The 18,788-nt window shown below is 39.3% G+C and overlaps 2 protein-coding genes across 15 annotated transcripts in view; one reads left to right on the top strand and one right to left on the bottom strand.

The window, feature by feature from the left end:
• LOC119877841 (nuclear cap-binding protein subunit 2) overlaps positions 1-18,788 on the top strand; it is a 32,660-nt gene that overhangs the window by 8,071 nt on the left and 5,801 nt on the right. The window lies entirely within an intron of this gene.
• The window catches only part of SENP5 (SUMO specific peptidase 5), a 58,756-nt gene continuing 40,107 nt past the window's right edge, over positions 140-18,788 (bottom strand). For 3 of the 7 annotated variants that reach the window (XM_038583169.1, XM_038583168.1, XM_038583167.1), the window contains 6 exons: positions 16,586-16,663; positions 8,459-8,596; positions 5,690-5,773; positions 4,243-4,293; positions 3,331-3,418; positions 140-1,502 (listed from right to left, as the gene is read on the bottom strand). In XM_038583169.1, coding sequence (XP_038439097.1) covers positions 1,435-1,502; positions 3,331-3,418; positions 4,243-4,293; positions 5,690-5,773; positions 8,459-8,596; positions 16,586-16,663 — 507 coding nt within the window. In that variant the 3' untranslated portion in view covers positions 140-1,434. Of the gene's footprint in view, positions 3,419-4,242; positions 4,294-5,689; positions 5,774-8,458; positions 8,597-16,585; positions 16,664-18,278; positions 18,374-18,688; positions 18,734-18,788 lie in introns of those variants that run through there. The other 4 variants (XM_038583170.1, XM_038583171.1, XR_005383424.1 and 1 more) reach the window with 4 other exon arrangements.

Below are 18,788 nucleotides of genomic sequence, written 5' to 3'. Positions count from 1 at the left end.
GGTAGCTACTAGCAGTGCTCAGAAAATTGAGCCATCATTGCAGAAAATGCTGTTGGGTAGTGTTATTTAAGAGTAGGCTGCTTAGCATCCATCTGAGAAACTACTCAACCAAACAGTACATGTTATTCAAGAGAACACACAAGTTTATAAAGGCATTTAGTTTATTTTTCAAAAAAATATTTTTGCTAGAAGGTTTGAGTAATTTTACATGATCACAATCTTTAAATAAATTCTTTTTCTGACCAAAAGGTACCATTTAAGTGAACAGCTTATCTAGGCCTGCCATTGTAACACTCGAATACAATTAGCATTTCTCTGATGGTGTATTCCCTAGGTCTTAAGGCAGAGCCTCGTATATAATAAAAGCAGGTGCTTTACAACTGCTGATTAGTTCGGTTTCTTAAACATAATTAAGCAGAGCAGGTAGTCAGTATGGTAGTCAGTATATTACCATGCCTGAAGGTTCTGATTCGCCCAGAGCTCTCCCAGTCAGCCCTTCTGACCCAGGGAAGCAGTGAACCAAGACTGCAGAGAAAAAGGGCAGCTCCTAGACTAGTGCTGCTGTGTCCCAGTTAGGGCTGTAGTTTTGTTCCAACTATGAATCCAAGATGACTGGTCTCACGCATATTCCGTAAGTAGAAAATACAATGCAAAACCAAAAAGTGACTTGGGGATTTGGGGCAGTAACTGCTGCTTTTTCCCTTCCTTAAGGGACCTCAACTAAAAGTTGAATTAAATCCACATTGCTATATATGTAACATAAGGACAAATCACTGGAAAGAAGTTTGTTGATGGACAGGACTGGGCACAGCTTGAAGGCACATCATAAGCAGCTTTTAGTTTGTACAAGGCCTGCACTTAACCCCAAAAGCCTAAGGCCTGCCCATCTTGTGGGCACCCAAACAATTCAGTGCCAAGCTAGTGACAAAACAATGCCCACCCTCTTCCACCAGCAGCCCAGACTACATTTCAAAAATGTCTTTGCTACAAGGAAGCAGATGTTGCAAACATTAGGATAAAGGCCCTTCTGATGTAGGACTTGGGCTAAATAGAAGTTTACACCTAATCACAAGAGTAGGGGGGAAAGCGACTGTGTGCTAAAACCAAGTTTCATGAACAGAAGAAACATTTGAACCAGATGTCTTCAAATATTTGACATGTAGGGAAAAGCATACTAGACAACGCACCTCAAGGTGCCCTATCAAACCAGAAGTGAAAAGGGAAGCTGGACAGTTTAGTTACCTCTGTGCACCCCTGCTTGACTCAGCACTGAGAGGGCGACCATTTCTATTTCTCAGACTGGCGGAAACGGCAAGTCAAGTTTTGGGCATGAAAATTCAGAACACAGTTCTGGTCTTTCCTCCATGCCTGGTTCTGTCAGTGAGGAAGGGAGATGGACCTCTAAAATTAAGACATTGTGAATCCACAGTCTAGTTATACTAGCCACTTGGTGTAACTACTTGCCTCCCCACAAAAGTTAGGCAAATGTCTTACATGTAGATCTGAAAAAAAAAAAAAAAATTCATTTGCGTAATCATGTCGGAAAACCTCAAGAATATCTCCCCACTTAAACTGTCATCTTTGCTCATAATGCTGACACAACCCTAACTGTAGCAGCATACAGTGCCTCTGATCTCAGGCCTTTTAGTGACTTGAAGCACAGTAGGAAATACTGACCTGGCTTTACAGTAAGTCCAGAAGACTCTGGAGAGTGCTGGGGCTTTCTACATGTAAACACTGGTATGGGTGCTTGGAATGTCTGGGGATGGGAACCCTGCGTGTAAACATGTTCTGACTCTACCCTCAACCACTGGCAACCTTACCTTATGGCCAAATTAAACTGCACGTTTAGCTTTTTATTTTCAATACCCCACACCTAACCAGGCATACGTCTAAGTATGTTGTCATTTACTGGGTATTCTGTGTAAGCGTCGTGAGATTCTTACATACACCTTTGTACTTTTTTCTACCTCGGTTCAGAAAAGATAATTGGGTAATTTAATATGCATCCTTCCTCATTTCCTTTCTTTTCAAATATCACAAAAGGCTAGAATAAAGATGCAAGGTCCATTACTTCAGTCCTAATGCAGCTAAAAGCATCAGGACAGGGTCACTTCTGCTTTACCCCAGAAGATGAGGTTGACAGAAGTGAAAAAAGGACTCCAGCACTGGAGTCTGAGGGCTGGGCAGGAGAGGCCAAATGAGGAGCCCCACATGCTGCCGAGATCACTAGAGGTAAGAGCAAAAAACCTCGAATAACATCTGCTGTGTGCTCCTATGCTGTCAAGTCTTGTTACTCTTCCTCTTCTCTCCTCCCCCACCCATCTGCAAAAGACCTGGTCAGTCTTCAGGTTTGAAAATTTATATTTTAAACACCCTTGGGGGGAAAATAGGTGTTTGGCAAATCTTAATTTCTTCCAAGGGGAGGCCACACGACGGTAGTGACAACCTGTAAATTATTCTTAGGAAGGCTGAATTCTCAGATGTTCGACCACTAGCTTGATGGATATTAATGTTTTTAATGGGCCAAAGCCAAAAAATCCAGAGAATTCAGTGTTCCAGCAAAAGCCTTTTGTAAGATGATCAAAGTTTCTCATGTGTTCATATAACTAGCCCCAAAGTTGTCTTTTTCTCACACCTTAACTCCTCTCAAAGTAGGCACTGCGCTTATAAGTGTGCCCTCTATAAATGGAACACAGTAGTCAAGTTTTGACCACTATCTTCTCACCCCTCAAAAGGAATGCAACTCATTCTGCAAGACTCACTTGGAGAGGGAAGTCAGTGAAAGGTGCAGCAGGTAAAACAGGACTGGCTTTGTCAAAACCACCACTCCTAGCTACCCTTTATGCCCCAGGGAACAACTATCATTCTCAGAGTTATATTGTATTGAAAACATTCTGCACTTTTAGGTTCTGGGATTAAATTTTAAACCTGTATTCAGTTCATGTCTAACTAAGTTTCAAAAGCCGCACCAAATCTACTAGGCTTTTTTTTTGTTTTTTTGTTTTTGTTTTTTAATACTCTGCACTGCATGCTCTGTCTATATGCATGCGTTTGGATAATAAATATTAAATATGGGGGGAAACACAGAATCCATAAAATTAAAAATGAAACCAAACTGAACATTAAAAAATAGTACACGGTAGCTAGAGAAATGAATAGGGCAAAAAAACAAATTTGAGGTAACAATAGTGGCCCAACACCACTGATCTGAAATATCTGTAAAAATTCAAATAAGTGTTTGGAGATTCAAGTAACAAACCATCTGCTTCAACTTGGTCAGACCTCCCAGAGTCCCTGCTGAGTTTCAGTCCATGAGCCGGCACTCACACAGCTCCTTGTAAATCCTCTTCCGCACTCGGGGCATGTCCTCTTGGGAAAACTGGAAAGGCTGCTCTAAGGCGAGGCACTTGCAGTACTGTAAAAGTCCCAGAAACGCTTAAGTGGCATGTGGAGCTATGAAGCAGCCCACTGTATTTTCCCAGATGCAAACCTAATAGAACAGGCTCTAAGGTAAAGTTTTAAAGTTCGGTTGTAAGACACGTTGCTTTAAAACATTTACCTCCAAATCATAGTCCCCTTTCCAGGTAAGTATACGGCTTGGGGTCTCCCCTCTTTCCCAACACAATACTGAGAAGCAGAAACTGATGAAGAGGCTCCAATTCTAAAGCTGTAACGGCAGCTAGACCTAAGGTCTTTAGGGGAGAACCTCTGTTTGCAAACCCCAGGCATTCCTGAGTCAGAGGAATGAGCCCATCTTTCATGATCTGCAAATCTCTAAGCTCGTGGGTTATATACAATTTCCTTCATAAATATAATGTCTAATAAAATTTTTCACATTAGCCCTTTTTTTGGACCATTAAGAGAACGCACAGCAAGAGCAGTTTTTGAATGTGGCCCTTATTTAAAATGTAATTAGTTTTTACTCTGTAGTTAAAGACCACCTGCCACTTTAAGAAAATATAGTTAGTTCTGCAGTACCAAAGGTCTTCAGTACACAGAGATTCAGGTCAGTCTCTGGTGTGCCTTACTAACAACCTTTGATAAGACGTGGATACCAGTTGTTCATTGTTGGCTTTAGAAGAAAGTACAAAAGCTACAGCTCCCCAGCAGCAAAGGAAGGGAAATAGACTTAATCTGTTTCTAGTGCCAGGTACATACACCACAGGGGGTCCCATCTGTCTAAGCCCACCAAACCTAATCCACACATTCTAAAGTCTGGGAAAACAGGTTTCTCTTTACCTGGAGCACAAAGACTCCACAGTCACTGTCATTTTTCTGTTGTGGAATACACTAAGGAGAAAAACAAAAGGACTGTTAAAATAAGACCCAAGTACTTGTCTTCATGTAATCTGTTTTTATGGAAATATGAGCAAGAGACCAGAAGTCTGTCTCTGTCCACGACAGCTGGTGTACTGGTATATACCTCTGGTACTTAAAGTGGGATTTTATGGAGGCATCTAGCCACATCAAAAGAGCAAGCAACCAACTGTAATTGATAGAACATTTTGCCTAAATGGCAGAAAATAGGCAATCAAAATCCTAATTTAAAACTTCCATTTGGATAACTAGTTTTGATGTCAGATTATAGACCAGAATCAAAATGGAATTGTGAATCAGAAAGCATATGCCTGGACTCTGATTACTTACTAACAATCCTGCTTAGCAGTCTGCTTTTCCTCTCCTACTACACAACTCTTACTCTTTGAAAGAAATCCTAAAGATAAGCAGTATTTTCCAAAAGAACTGGTTATGTATCCTGCCTAAAGTGGGAATATGAATGCTGACTAAATTTAGAATATCTGGGTATTCTAGTTGAGTAAATTTAGAAAATTTACAAGTTCAATTCTGGTTTGAACTAAAAGACAACTGTAGCATTTGGTGTAGTTCAAGGATGAACAGATCTGGTCCTTTTGGGTTTGGGTTAAAGTTTGTTTCAAGACTGCCTCCTTAAGATTTGTGTTCAGTGGTCCAAAAAGACCTGAGTTCAAGGACCTGATTCTAGCAATAGTTTTGGTAGCCTTGGGAGAAGGTCACACCTAGGCTTTGGTTTTCTCATCTATAGAATAAAGATGATGCTCATCCCTAAATGACCTGCCTACCTCACAGATTCTAAGGATGAGATGAGATCACACTTAGAAGCACACTTTGAAAACAATAAAGCAGTGACCATAAAATAGGACCCTGGTAATCTGTGACACCAGTGAGAAAATGTGCCTGGGCACTCCCCCCCCACATACAGCCTAAGTGTCTACAGGGCAAACATGGTGCTGCTTTCAGGCTGAAACACTCGCCCAGTACACTTGCTCCCTTAGTGGATCCAAATGGTCATTTCAGCATTTCTCTGGGTCTTTGTGGTTCATCTGGAAATAAGAGGCAGGTGCCACCAAAAGAAAAAAAGTTACATATCTTTTTTCCCCACTGTAACAACCATATCATTAGCAGCTGCCCCAAGGATGAAATGAGTGAATTGGTTTTCCACAAGCACTAGGAAACTAAACAGATGATCGATAACTAAATGGAGGTTTATTCTAAGCCTGCCTGCGGCCTCCAGACACTCACCGGTATCTCCATAACCAGTCTTTGAAGCTTTGAAGCATACTTCTAAATGCTTCTATACACCCACCCCTGAAGTGATTCCATCCCCTTGACATGCCTGAGTTTTCATTTTTATCACATACTTACTTACCTTTGTAACAGCAGTCTGCCAACCCTGAAGAAATTCAGGTCTATTTTTTTCTCTGGCTTCAGTCAGCAAATACTTTCTTATATTCTGGTTAAAAAGAAACCACAACACAGATGCTGTGTTCCATCAGTTGGTGAAAAATGGAACCTGCCCACAGCAGATAGAAGCAAAGGAGGAGGCTGTGGTCCCACCATTGGGCAAAGTCTGCATTAAAGAGTTTAAAGCTGGAACTTTATTTCTGACCTTTTGCTTCATAGTGTTAAGGACTCAGACCTTCTATACTCAGGTATGCACTCAGGCTATGGACAATCCATGTTTTAATTAGAACTTTTTATAAGATGGTCAGGCTTTTCCAGCAGTAAGCCAACTTGCTGAATTTGAAATTTAAATAAATATTGGCAAGACAAAAAGAAAATCTTGATTACTGTCAATGCTCAATACAAAGGAGGAACCCAGATCAGAAATCGGTAACTGGAACTAAATAAAAAACATTCCAGCCTTAGATATACTCTGTATTTTGAGGGCTGTAGGTAAAGGTATCATGCAGTTTCTAGAGAGTTCTACCACGACCCATTCTGGATACTAAATGCAGTCAAGTCCCCTGCTGAAATTTACCAGGATGAAGCCTATCAGACTTTAAGATTTTCCTTTATGCCCTCTACTTCTTTGCCTATCTCTGCATCTCTTCCAAGGGTGAAGTCAGAGGTGATAGGACTTAAACTAACCCCCACTGAAGATGGAGTAGAAGTATGTTTATATATACAACTGTGTGTTTATACACACACCCACACATATTACACTGCATCATTCTGCAACTTGCCTTTTAAAATCCAATGTCTTTGAGATCTTCCATTTTAGGACATGGAAATCTACATCCTTTTTAACTGCTATGGTCAGTTTAATAGTATGAGTATACTATAGTATACTTAGCTATTCTGTTGGTAGAGCTAAATTTAGGTGGTTTTGATTTTTTCCTATCAGGAATACTGCAGCGAGCATCCTGGTGCATGCCCTATCACTTTGCACATACACTTAAAAGTATTTTTATGGAATATATGCCAAGAAATAGAACTGGCATGCAATTTTTTTTTTTTTTTTTTTTTGAGTAGGCTCCAACATGGGGCTTGAACTCGTGACCCTGAGATTAAGAGTGCATACTCCACCGACTGAGCCAGCCAGGCACACCTAGGACGTACATCTTTTATAAACTTGTAAACTGACCAGAATTAGAACTGACCAGAATTTTAACCACCCCCCCCAATTTACTAACTCCCCCAAGTTACTATGTCACTTCATAAGCTCCATCAGAAAATACAAAAGCTGGTTTCCTTATACCCACATAAACGTGAATACCATACAAAAATGGAGTCCTGATAGTTTCAAATTGCATTTCCCATATTTTTGGTAAGACTGAGCATCTCTCCACATGTTGGAAGGTCACTTGCATTTTCCCTAAAACTTAGTTTAACTTTTATCCATTTCTATTAAATCATTTTTATTCATTGGTAGGAGTTCTTTATATATTCTGGATAGTGATTATTATATGTCACAAACATGTTCTTCAAGTCTACCCTTATCTTTGAACTTTATGGCATACAGAAGTTTTAAATCATGATACGGTCCAATTCAGTCTGTTCCTTTAGGTCTTTTTTTGCCCTTATGGTTCTGTGTAATTAGTCCTTCCCTAATCTAAGAACTTAACATTTTCTGTACTTTATATTTAAGTCATTATTTTATGTGGCATTTGTTCTTATAAACAGTATGAAGGAGCTGTATTTTACTTTTCCAAATGACAGCTGTTTTTCACAATGGCACATATTGAATAGCCTATCTTTTCCCAACTTTATCTTGTATCAGGTTCCCTCATATACATGAGTTATTTCTACATTCTCTGTGCTGTTCCTCCACTCTACTTGTCTATGCTAATAAGTGTACAGTTTTAATTATTAAAACTGTGTGTTACAGTTTGATATCTAGTAGGCCCTAAGGATTCCTTCCTTCACTGTTCAACCCGTGAATACTGCAAGAGGGATTCTAGGATGAGCTTATCAAGTTTCATTCAAAATCCTCTTGGGAGATTGATTAGGACAAATTGGTATGTATTAGTTTGAGAACTGATATCTTTCCAATACTGAGTCTATCTTTCCATCTGCTCAGCGTTCCATTTTTAATTAATTAATTAATTTACTTTCAGAGTTCCTTTAAATATAGAGCTTTCATCTTAACTCCACAATTTTTGCTAGGGTATACTCCTGAGCAATTTACATTTTACATCTTTGTTGCTTTTGAAAAGTGAATCCTTTGTTTTCAGTTAAATTTTCTAACTGGTCCTTGCTAGTGAAAGTTGGGAAACCTATTGATAGTTCTTGCTTTGCTTCCCACCATATTGAACTCCCGTTAGTTGAGCTCTCATATCTTGCCAGCTGATTCTCTTGATTAGAATTCATTCTGTGTAAGTTATTTTGAAGATACAAGCCAATTTTAGCTCTAAGAAAAACCAAAGACCATGATTTCTATCCACATTCAAACTGTAGCTTTATAGGAAGGCAAGAAAATCTGTGACAAAATCTAAACAGGGCATGTATCTCAGAGGGGGGATCCAGATCACAGAGGGCTGCCTCCCTAACCTGGGGATTCCTCTTCTCTGCCAGCATCTCGGGACATTTTCACGACAGAAACTGATCCTCTAGGAGACTGGCTTCTGCTGTTCTGAGCTAAGATACTGCGTGATCACAAGAGAAGTGAAAAAATACAGGCAGGCTAGTAACTTACCTCTACACAAAACTTAAAATGAATGCCTTGGGAATCATAGAATGAAATAATTCGATTAGAGAGCGTCACAGTAATGAGAGACCAGTGGACTTCCAGGTGAATAGGAATCAACAGAAGACTCTTTTTAAACAAATCCACCTGATCAAAAAAAAAAAAAAAAAAAAAGAGAAAGAAATGCAGCCATCACCATAGACTGTCCAAAACAATGGCAGCAGCTTCCACTTACTGACCTTTGATCTGCCCGTGGTCATAAAAGCAGAAAGTGGTGAAGCCAAAATTTGAACCCAGGTCTGAGTCTAAAGCCCATGCTTGTAACTACTAAGCAATAATAAACAGGAAGAAAGCGGAAGATCTAGGAAGCACCATTTTGCACTTAACCTGACATACCTCTGCATACATCTTTGCAAGTACTTAATGTGACCTGGCCTCATTTTTTTTATTTTGGCCTCTTATTTTTATGCTTAATTATCTTGTGTACAAATTTGACCTTGACTCAATTCTTATTTAGGAAGGAATCATGGGATTAGAAAACATCACAGGTTATAAGCCTTGTATCTTTCTATAGACTCAGTATTATAGTTAAGATCATGGGTTCTGGAAGGGAGTCTGGTCAAGTTCAAATTGTGCTTCTTCCACTTACTAGCAAGAGGACTTTGGCAATTTTGTAGCTTGTTTGTACCTTGATTTCCTCAACTATAAACTATAGATAACCACAGTACCTACCTTATGAAGTTGAGAGTGATAATACATGTAAGATGTGTAAAATTGCTTTCACACATTATATGCAGCCAGTGAATCTTAAACTATAACCATTATTACTACATCAGGTCTCCCAGATGTTGAAATTGAGAATTAAAGATATTTATCTTTAATAATTCTTTACACATGCTTTACAATCTAGAAATAGTACTCTTCCACTCAAAACCCCAGTGTGGATTGGATGACAAAGTAGTAGGTGCTCAACAAACGTCTAAAAATACGAATGAATGAACTTTTTTCAGGTTTTTTTTTTTTTTTTTTTAAGTCTTACAGTTTTATTTATCCATGAGAGACACGGAGAAAGACACAGGCAGAGGGAGAAGCAGGCTCCATGCAGGGAGCCCGATATGGGACTTGATCCCAGGTCTCCAGGATCACACCCTGGGCCAAAGGCAGGAGCTAAACCGCTGAGCCACCCAGGGATCCCTTTTCAGGTATTTTTTTGAGGTTTTCTTTTTTTAGTGATTCCTTGGGTTCAAATAATCACAAGGCTGTTTTGAACTACGTCAGATTCTTAGAAGGTATTTTTCAAGCCTTCCTTGCGTTCTGATATTCAGATAATGTCCTGCTCTAGATGTATCTTCCACTGGTCAACATGATCTTGGAGCAGAGCACTTTAGCACTTCTACTTTTCTAGTTTCTACATTCATAAACCGGAGAGGTAGGGTAGATAAAAGAAAATATAAGGACAGTTGGTCCTTTCCAATGCATTAATTCTGAGCATCTAAAACAAGGAACCACACCTAAAATGTGGTATTGAGAGGCGTCTGGGCGGCGCAGGTGGTTAAGCACCTGCCTTCGGCTCAAGTCATGATCCCGGGGTTCTGGGATCAAGCCCTGCATTAAGCTCCCTGCTCAGGAGGAAGTCTGCTTCTCCTCCCTCTGCCTACTGCCCCCCCACTCCACCCCAGGCTCATTAGAGTGCTCTCTCTCTCTCACTGGGTATCTGTCTCAAATGAATAAATAAAATCTTAATTTAAAAAAAGGTGGCGAGATCCCTGAGTGGCGCAGAAGTTTAGCGCCTGCCTTTGGCCCAGGGCGCGATCCTGGAGACCCGGGATCGAATCCCACATCGGGCTCCTGGTGCATGGAGCCTGCTTCTCCCTCTGCCTGTGTCTCTGCCTCTCTCTCTCTCTCTCTGTGACTATCATAAATAAATAAAAATATATTATAAAATAAAATAAAAAATAAAATTAAAAAAGGTGGTATTGAGACCAAATTTATATTCTTTTCAAAAAGAAACTTTCTTAAGAATTTTTAAATAAAAATTAAAACATACAAGGCAGCCCGGGTGGCTCAGTGGTTTGGGGCCGCCTTCGGTCTAGGGTGTGACCCTGAAGACCCGGGATCGAGTCCTGCGTCGGGCTCCCTGCATGGAGCCTGCTTCTCCCTCTGCCTGTGTCTCTGCCCCCCCCCCCCGCCCCCCTCATAAATAAATAAAATCTTTAGGGCAGCCTGGGTGGCTCAGCGGTTTAGCACCACCTTCAGCCCAGGGCATGATACTGGAGACCCGGGAGACTGTTGGCCCCGAGACAGGATCGGGTCCCACGTCAGGCTCCCTGCCTGGAGCCTGCTTCTCCCTCTGCCTCTCTCTGTGTGTCTGTCTCTCATGAACGAATAAATAAAATCTTAAAAAAAAAAAATCAATTTGTAGCAAACATTTAAAAAATTCTGTTTATAGCAGTTTCAGAAATGAAATCCTTAGGGTTATATTTTTTTAAATATGTGCAAGACCTATATACTAAGAATTATAAAATTTTGCTGAGAAAAATTAAAGCCTCTAAATTAAGGAAACATAAGCCATGTACATGGATTGGAAGACTTAGTATTGCTAAGAGGTCTGTTTTCCCCAAATGAACATACAGACAATCCCAATCATAATCCAGCAGATTTTCTTTAAAAAACATAAACAAGCTAATTCTAAAATTTATATGAAAATGCAAAGGACCTAGAATTCCCAAAACATTCTGGAAAAAGAATAAAGCTGGCCAACTTAACGCTGATTTCAAGACCTAGTATAAAGATTCAGTAATCAAGACAGTGTGGTATTAAGAACAGAGATCAATGGAAGAGAACATAAAGTGCAGAAATATATATAAAGGAAATTAGTTCTGTGACATTAACGGCAATTTTTTTCACCACTGTGTCTTTTTATAGTACCCCTTTTTACGTGTTTTGGTGGGTTTTTTTGAGAGTGTGTGTGTGCATGAACCTGAGCTCAGGGTGGGTGGAGGGGGAGGCAGGACAGAGGGAGAGAGAATCTTAAGCAGGCTCCAAACCCAGTGTAGAGCGTGCACATGGGACTTGATCTCACAACCCTTAGATCATGACCTGAGCCAAAGTCAAGACTGAGATGCTTAACCAACTGAGCTACCCAGGCCCCCTACACTGCTCCTATTATAAATGCAGTTATTCTTCTTTTTATGTAACCAAATTAATTCATTTTTCTTTTATAAACTTTTAAGTTGTATACACAATGGACTTAGCTATCCTGAGATTATTTTTTAAAAGTTCTTTCATGGATTTCCTTAGTACTTTAATTACTTATTTTTGTTACATTCAAAACCTTGATCATTCTGTAATTTATCCTGATGTAATCTGATTTAGTGAGTACTTAATTCTTCTATTTTTCATTTTTTTCTTTAATGATAAAGGCATTTATAGCCATTAACTTTCTTCTCAAACCAGGTTTCATTATGTTCCACAGTGCCTGGTAAGATGTGTTCCCCTTTCTATCCCTTTTTAGATAGTTTGTATATAATTCCTTTTTTTATTTTAGATTCAGGCGTGATATATCCAGTAATATGCATATCTGTAAAATTTTAAGATTGTTAAGGTTTTTTTGGCCTTTTATTTATTTTTTACTGAATTGTGATCAGAGTATAACATAGATAATAATTTTCTATGTGGCCAAATGCATAATCACTTTTTACAAATTCTAGTATATAGCTACTAAACCAAATGTATTATTTTTTATGACTTTATGTCAACCTGATCTGTCCAACTATGAGAGGCCTCCTGCTATCACTATTTTTTCAAGATCTCTTTGCTTCTGCAATTTTGTTACATCTTCTATATACTGGAATTTTATCACATAGTTTACTTTTTACCTTAATATCTATCTTATCTGCTCCTAACACTGCCATTCCTTACCACTCTTTTTTTTTTGGTTTACATTTGCCTAGTACTTCCTTAACTGTCACTTTATTTTAAACCTTTTTTGTTCACTTTGTTTGTTATATGGAGCATATAAAGGCATACCTCAGGGATACTGTGGGTTCAGTTCCAGACCACTGAAATTAAGGGAGTCAAATGAGTTTTTTTGTTCCCCAGTGCATATAAAGCTTGTTTTCACAAACTGTAGTCTATTAAGTGTGCAGCATTAGATCTAAAAAAATATACATACCTTAGTTAAAAAATACTTTACTGCTAAAAATGCCCACCATCATCAGTGCTAACTTGCTTTCATGAGCTGTAATCTTTGCTGGTGGAGGGGTCTTGCCTCAATGTTGATGGCTCCTGACTGATCAAGATGGTAGTGTACTGACGGTTGGGTGGCTGTGGTAATTTCTTAAAATTGGAAAACATTGAAGTTTACGGCATCGATAGCATCTTCCTTTCACAAACAATTCCTCTGTAGCAGGTGATGCTATTTGATAGCATTTACCAACAGACTTTCAGAATTGGAGTCAATTCCCTCAAATCCTGCTGCTTTATCAACTAAGTTTATGTAATAGTCTAAATCCTCTGTTGTCATTTCAGCAGTTTTCACAGCATCCTCACCAAGAGTAGATTCCATCTTAAGAAACCACTTTCTTTGTCCATCCATAAGAAGCAACCCCTGGGGGTGCCTGCAAGGCTCAGTCAGTGAAGCGTCTGCCTTTGGCTCAGGTCACGATCTTAGGCCTTTGGGATTGAGCCCTACCTTGGGCTCCCTGTTGAGCAGGAAGTATGCTGCTCCCTCTGACCCTCCCCCTGCATGTGTGCTCTTCTCTCACTAATAAATAAATACATAAAATCTTTTAAAAATTAAAAAGAAAGCAACTCATCTGTTCCAGTATTATCATGGGATTGGAGCAATTCAGTCATGTCTTCATGCTCTACTTTTTAAAAAGATTGTATTTATTTGAGAGAGAGTAGGGGGTGTGTGTGTGTGCAGAAGCCTCTCAAGCAGACTCTGCACAGAGCCGGATATGGGGCTCCATCAACAGATCATGACCTGGGCTGAAACCAAGAGCTGGATGCTTAACCAACTGCACTGCACCACCCAGGTGCCCCCTTCAGGCTCGACTTCTAAATTCTAGTTCTCTTGCTATTTCCCCCACATCTCTAGTTAGTTCTTCCACTAAAGTCTTGTTTTTGTTCCTATTTTGACCTTCTCCCATGAATCACAAATATTCTTAATGGCATCTAGAATGGTGTTTCCAGAAGATTTCCAATTTACTTTGCCCAGATCCATCTGAAGAGTCTATCTATGGCTGCTACAGCCTTATGAGATGTATTTCTTAAATAATACAACTTGAAAGTTGAAATTTAAAAAATTAAAAATTAAAAAAAAAGAAAGTTGAAATTACTCCTTGATCCAATGGAGGTTATGCAGGCATGAAAACAACAATCTTGCTGGACATCTCCATCAGAGCTTTTAGGTAACCAGGTGTGTTATCACTGAGCAGTCTTATTTTAAAGGAATCTTTCTGAGCAGTAGGTCTCAAGAGTGAGCTTAAAATATTTATAGTAAACCATGTTGTAAACAGATGTGCTGTCACCCAGACTTTGTTGTTCCATTTACAGACACAGGAAGTAGATTTAGCATAATTCTTAAGGGGCCTAGGATTTTCAGAAGGTAAATGAGCACTGGCTTCAACTTCAAGTCACCAGCTGCATTAGCCTCTAACAAGAGAGCCAGCCTATCCTTTGAAGCCAAGTATTTCTGACTTCTCTCCTTTTACCATGAAGGTCCTAGAGGGCATCTTCTGCCAATAGATGGCTGTTTCATCTGCATTGAAAGTCTGCTGCTGAGCATAGCCACCTTCATGAATTATCTGAGCTGGGTCTTCTGGATAACCTGCTGCGCCTTCTGTCACAGCACCTGCCGCTTCCCCTTGCACTTTCATGTTACAGAGATGACTTCTTTCCTTAAACCTCATAAACCAACCTCTGCTTGCTTCTAACTTTTCTTCTGCAGCTTCCTCACCTGTCAGCCTTCATAAAATTGCAGACTTAGGGTCTTGCACTAGATTAGGCTTCGGCTTAAAGGAGTGGTGTTTCTGGTTTGATCTTCTATCCAGACCACTAAAGCTTTTGTTAAAGCAACAATAAGGCTATTTTCACCTTCTTGTCATTCATGGGTTCACTGGAGGAGCACTTTTCATTTCCTTCAAGAACTTTTCTTCTTTCTTCACGCTTGGCTATTTGGCACAAGCAGCCTAGCTTTCAGCCTATCTTGGGTTTTGACAAGCTTTCTTCACTAAGCTTAATCATTTGTAGCTTTTGATTTGAAGTGAGATATCTGACTCTTCCTTTCACTTGAACACTTAGAGGGTTAATTTCACTTGAACACACTGTGGTGTTACTGGCTTAATTTCAATATTGCTGTGTCTAGGGAATAGGGAGGCCCAAGGAGAGGGGAGACAGAGGAAAAGCCGCTGAGTATGACAGTCCGAACAGACATAATATTTATTAAGTTCACCATCCTACATGGGTACAGTTCATGGCACCCGAAGACAATTATAACAGGAACAAAGATCCCTGATCACAGATCACACTATAAGGAATAAAAAAGTTTGAAATACTGCAATTACCAAAATGTGACAGAAAGACGCATGTGAATGAATGCTGTTGGAAACACAGCGCCAACATACTTGATACGGGGTTGCCACAAACCAATTTGTAAAAAAATGTATCTGTGAACTGAAGTGCAATGAAAGAAGGTATGCCTGTATGTGGCTTGTACCACTGGACAGGCTGTGCTGGTGTTTATACAAGAAAAATTAAGGATAACTATTAAGGGATTGGTCAAATTAAAAATAGGTACCCATATAGTGGGATCCTACTTAACCAAAGAAGAGTGATGTAGATGAGGAAAGAAGATGATCATATCCTGTACTTGAAAGTCCTTTCACATTTCCTTCTCCATCCCCATAATCTGTCACCCAAGTTAATTTCCTAGATCATATTCATACTTATGTACATATCCCATCTGTCCTACCATTCTAATCTAAAGTACCATCAACGGTACAACGGCCTCCTATATATCCACATCAGCTCTGCTCCCATACTCACCCATCATCTTCACAGTGCTGCTACATCAAAGACTATAAACTGGATGATGAAACCCTTCAATGGATTACTATACATTTAGGGTAAAATTCAAAACCCAAACCTCTGGATCAGGTCTACTTCATGCCACGCTCTTCTTTGCTCTCTGGCTTCCAGCTACACTAGCTGCCTCACATGCTTCTACCATCATAATGATTATCACTGTGTGTTTACCATGCACTTAAGGGTTTATAAGAATTATTTCATTTAATCCTCTCAATAAGGTAAGTAGTCATGATACTACCATTTGACAGACGAGGAACTGAAGCTTAGAAGAATTCAGCAATCTGCCCAAGGTCCTACTACTAGTTAAGTGGCTGGACTAGTTAAGTGGATAGACTAGGATCTGAATCCAGCTCTGAGTCCTGAATTCATTCTGACTATTCCCCTAGATTTGCACTGTTCAACGACATTTCATTTATTTGGACATTACTGATGATGCTTTGCACATATTACTTAAATAGCAATGTTCAATCAGGTGTTTCTATGTAGCAAAAAATTACTCAGCTACTCAAGACAAGACTTTTAATTTCTATAACCCACCCAGTATAAAAAAGTGAAATGCTACAGTATTTCTAGAATTATGACTGTGGAATTTGAACTCACTGGCAATTTTGTTAAAATATCAGAAATAGAATGTAAACAGGCTTTTAAAATAATATTTCTGGCATCAGTCAATGACTAGAGAGAGAAATTAAGGTCGGAAGCAGACTTCGGAATTATTGACTTAGCATTTTGTTTTATAAATAGCATTCTAAAGCCCAAATCATCTTGTCCAAGCTGTACAGCAAGCTAACAGCAATGCTGGAACCATAAACTTTCAGCTTAGTGTTTTCAGTTAGAGAATATTTCAATCAACTGGATAGACTGAGAATTGTACTAGTATCCTATGTTTCAAACAATAAGATGTAAAAAACAGGTAATATTAAAGAGGTTTTTTTTTTAAGAGTCTGTTTCCAATTAATACGCTATTGACTTTAAAGTTATCCTTCTATTTGCATTTGACTTATTTGCATTTAAAATTTAGAATAAAAAGAAATAAAGGAATACCTTTTTAGTCCATCTTTTTACTCCATTATATCCTTTGGTTACCAGCTGTCTGTGAAAAAAGCTGTTGAAGAAGTGAACCTAGAAGAGACATTAAATACAAGCACCCAGATTATATTAAGCTATCCCCAGATTTAACTTCAAAAAGAAAATGGAAATTTAAAATCCCTTGTATGTAAGGCAGACCAAAAGGTGAGGAAAAATTTCTTCTATAGAAAATGCATTACATGATTCACAAGATTCTGTTCCAAATTTTCTTAGAATAGCACTGTGGTCTATAGCCAGAACTGGAATGGGACAGTAAGGAAATAGATCACCTGAATTCAATCAAGTAGAGAAGCAACCTGACAAATCTCTCCAAATTAGGTGATAAAACTGAAAAAGGCTGAGAAAGAATGAGGTAACAGTACCTTGAACTCAAGGGGTATGGATTACAAAACTAACCTCCTCTGAAGGATGTGGATTTGCAGACTCTTTTTATGTAAAAACTGTAATAAGGCCTTAACATGATCACTTCTAGCACTGAAAGAATTACCCAGTCACATGGAACTTCATGTCCTGGCTTCGAATTTCTGGCTTATAAATTACGATCAGCTCATCTGAAATAGTAAACATCTTGGGTCTTAAACTGTTCACTCAGTAACTCTGATCTTCTTGAGATGAAAAAACATTCCTAGTGCTGAGATTATCAGGGTGTGGTTACCAGATCAGCAGTTTCAGCATCACTTGGAAACTTGCTAAAATGCAAATTTTCAGGCCCCACCCCAGACCTCCTAATGCAGAAACTAAGGGTGGAGCCCTGGAGCCTGGTATGATAAACCTTCCAGAAGATCTGAATGCATATTTGTTTTTAGAGCTCTGCAGCTTTGGGGTGCCTAGGTGGCTCAGTAAGTTGACCTCTGCCTTCAGCTCAAATCATGATCCAAGAGTCCTGGAATCCAGCCCCAAGTTAAGGCTCTCTACTCAGTGGAGTCTGCTTCTCCCTCTCCCCACTGCTCATGCTCTCTCTCTCAAATGATATCTCTAATTAAAAAAAAAAAAAACTGCAGCTTAAGATATCAATAAAAAGAGCTTGTAGTAGCTATTTCTAGAGCAGTGATTCTCAAACTTTGTGTGCATCAGAAACCTAAGGGCTGGGCAGCCCCAGTGGCTCAGCAGTTTAGCATCACCTTCAGCCCAGGCCTGATCCTGGGGTCCCGGGATCCAGTCCCACATCGGGCTCCCACGTCAGGCTCCCTGCATGGAGCCTGCTTCTCCCTCTCCCTGTGTCTCTGCCTCTCTCTCTCTTTCTCTCTCTCATGAATAAATAAATAAAATCTTAAAAAAAAAAAAAAAAAAAGAATCCTGAGGGCTTGTTAAAACAGATTGCTAGCTTTTGATTCAGTATAGGTGGGCTAGAGTTCAAAATTTTGCATCTCTAGTAAATTTCTAGGTAACACTGATGCTGCTGGTCTGGGGACTACACTTTGAGGACCACTGCCTTAGTAAGTGTCCTTTTAATCCAGTTAAAGGTTCAGAATTAAATGTAGAAGTAATGAAGGTAAATTATACCCTTGAAATTAATACTTTTATGTTAAAAATCATGTGTGTTTAGGTTTAAACTTTCTGGTGATTAAGAGAATTTCACATAAGTGAGAAGTTATAAGACATTTTGTATATTCATAAAGTGTTGAAATCTCAGCTGCATTTTATTTACCTGTTTAAATGATTAGATTTATAAAAGTTTATAAAGTACTTGGAAAGGTTTTGTATGTTGAAATCAAAGGCTGCCCATCAGGCAATCTGGATACTCTGAAAAATTAACACATTAAATTAAAAAAATATTTTTAATAGTAAGTAAGCTCTTATGGGAATTGAGAGGCTAAGGGAGGGTTGGTTTGTATCTGAACACAGTATCAAAGATTAATCCACAAAAAAAGTGATATTTACTACATCTTTAAAGAGAATTAAGACTAAGTTAAATTTAAAAGCCTGACACAGGGCAGCCCCGGTGGCCCAGCGGTTTAGCGCCGCCTTCAGCCCAGGGTGTGATCCTGGAGACCCGGGATCGAGTCCCACGTCGGGCTCCCTGCATGGAGCCTGCTTCTCCCTCTGCCTGTGTCTCTGCCCCTCTCTCTCCCTCTGTGTCTCTCATGAATAAATAGATGGAATCTTTAAAAAAAAAATAAAATAAAAAAATAAAAATAAATAAAAGCCTGACACAAGT

This window comes from Canis lupus, chromosome 33, assembly GCF_011100685.1.
Source record: "Canis lupus familiaris isolate Mischka breed German Shepherd chromosome 33, alternate assembly UU_Cfam_GSD_1.0, whole genome shotgun sequence".
NCBI lineage: Eukaryota > Metazoa > Chordata > Mammalia > Carnivora > Canidae > Canis > Canis lupus.
The sequence above is the reverse complement of the archived record's forward strand: the minus strand, read 5'-3'. Positions and strand labels throughout refer to the sequence as shown.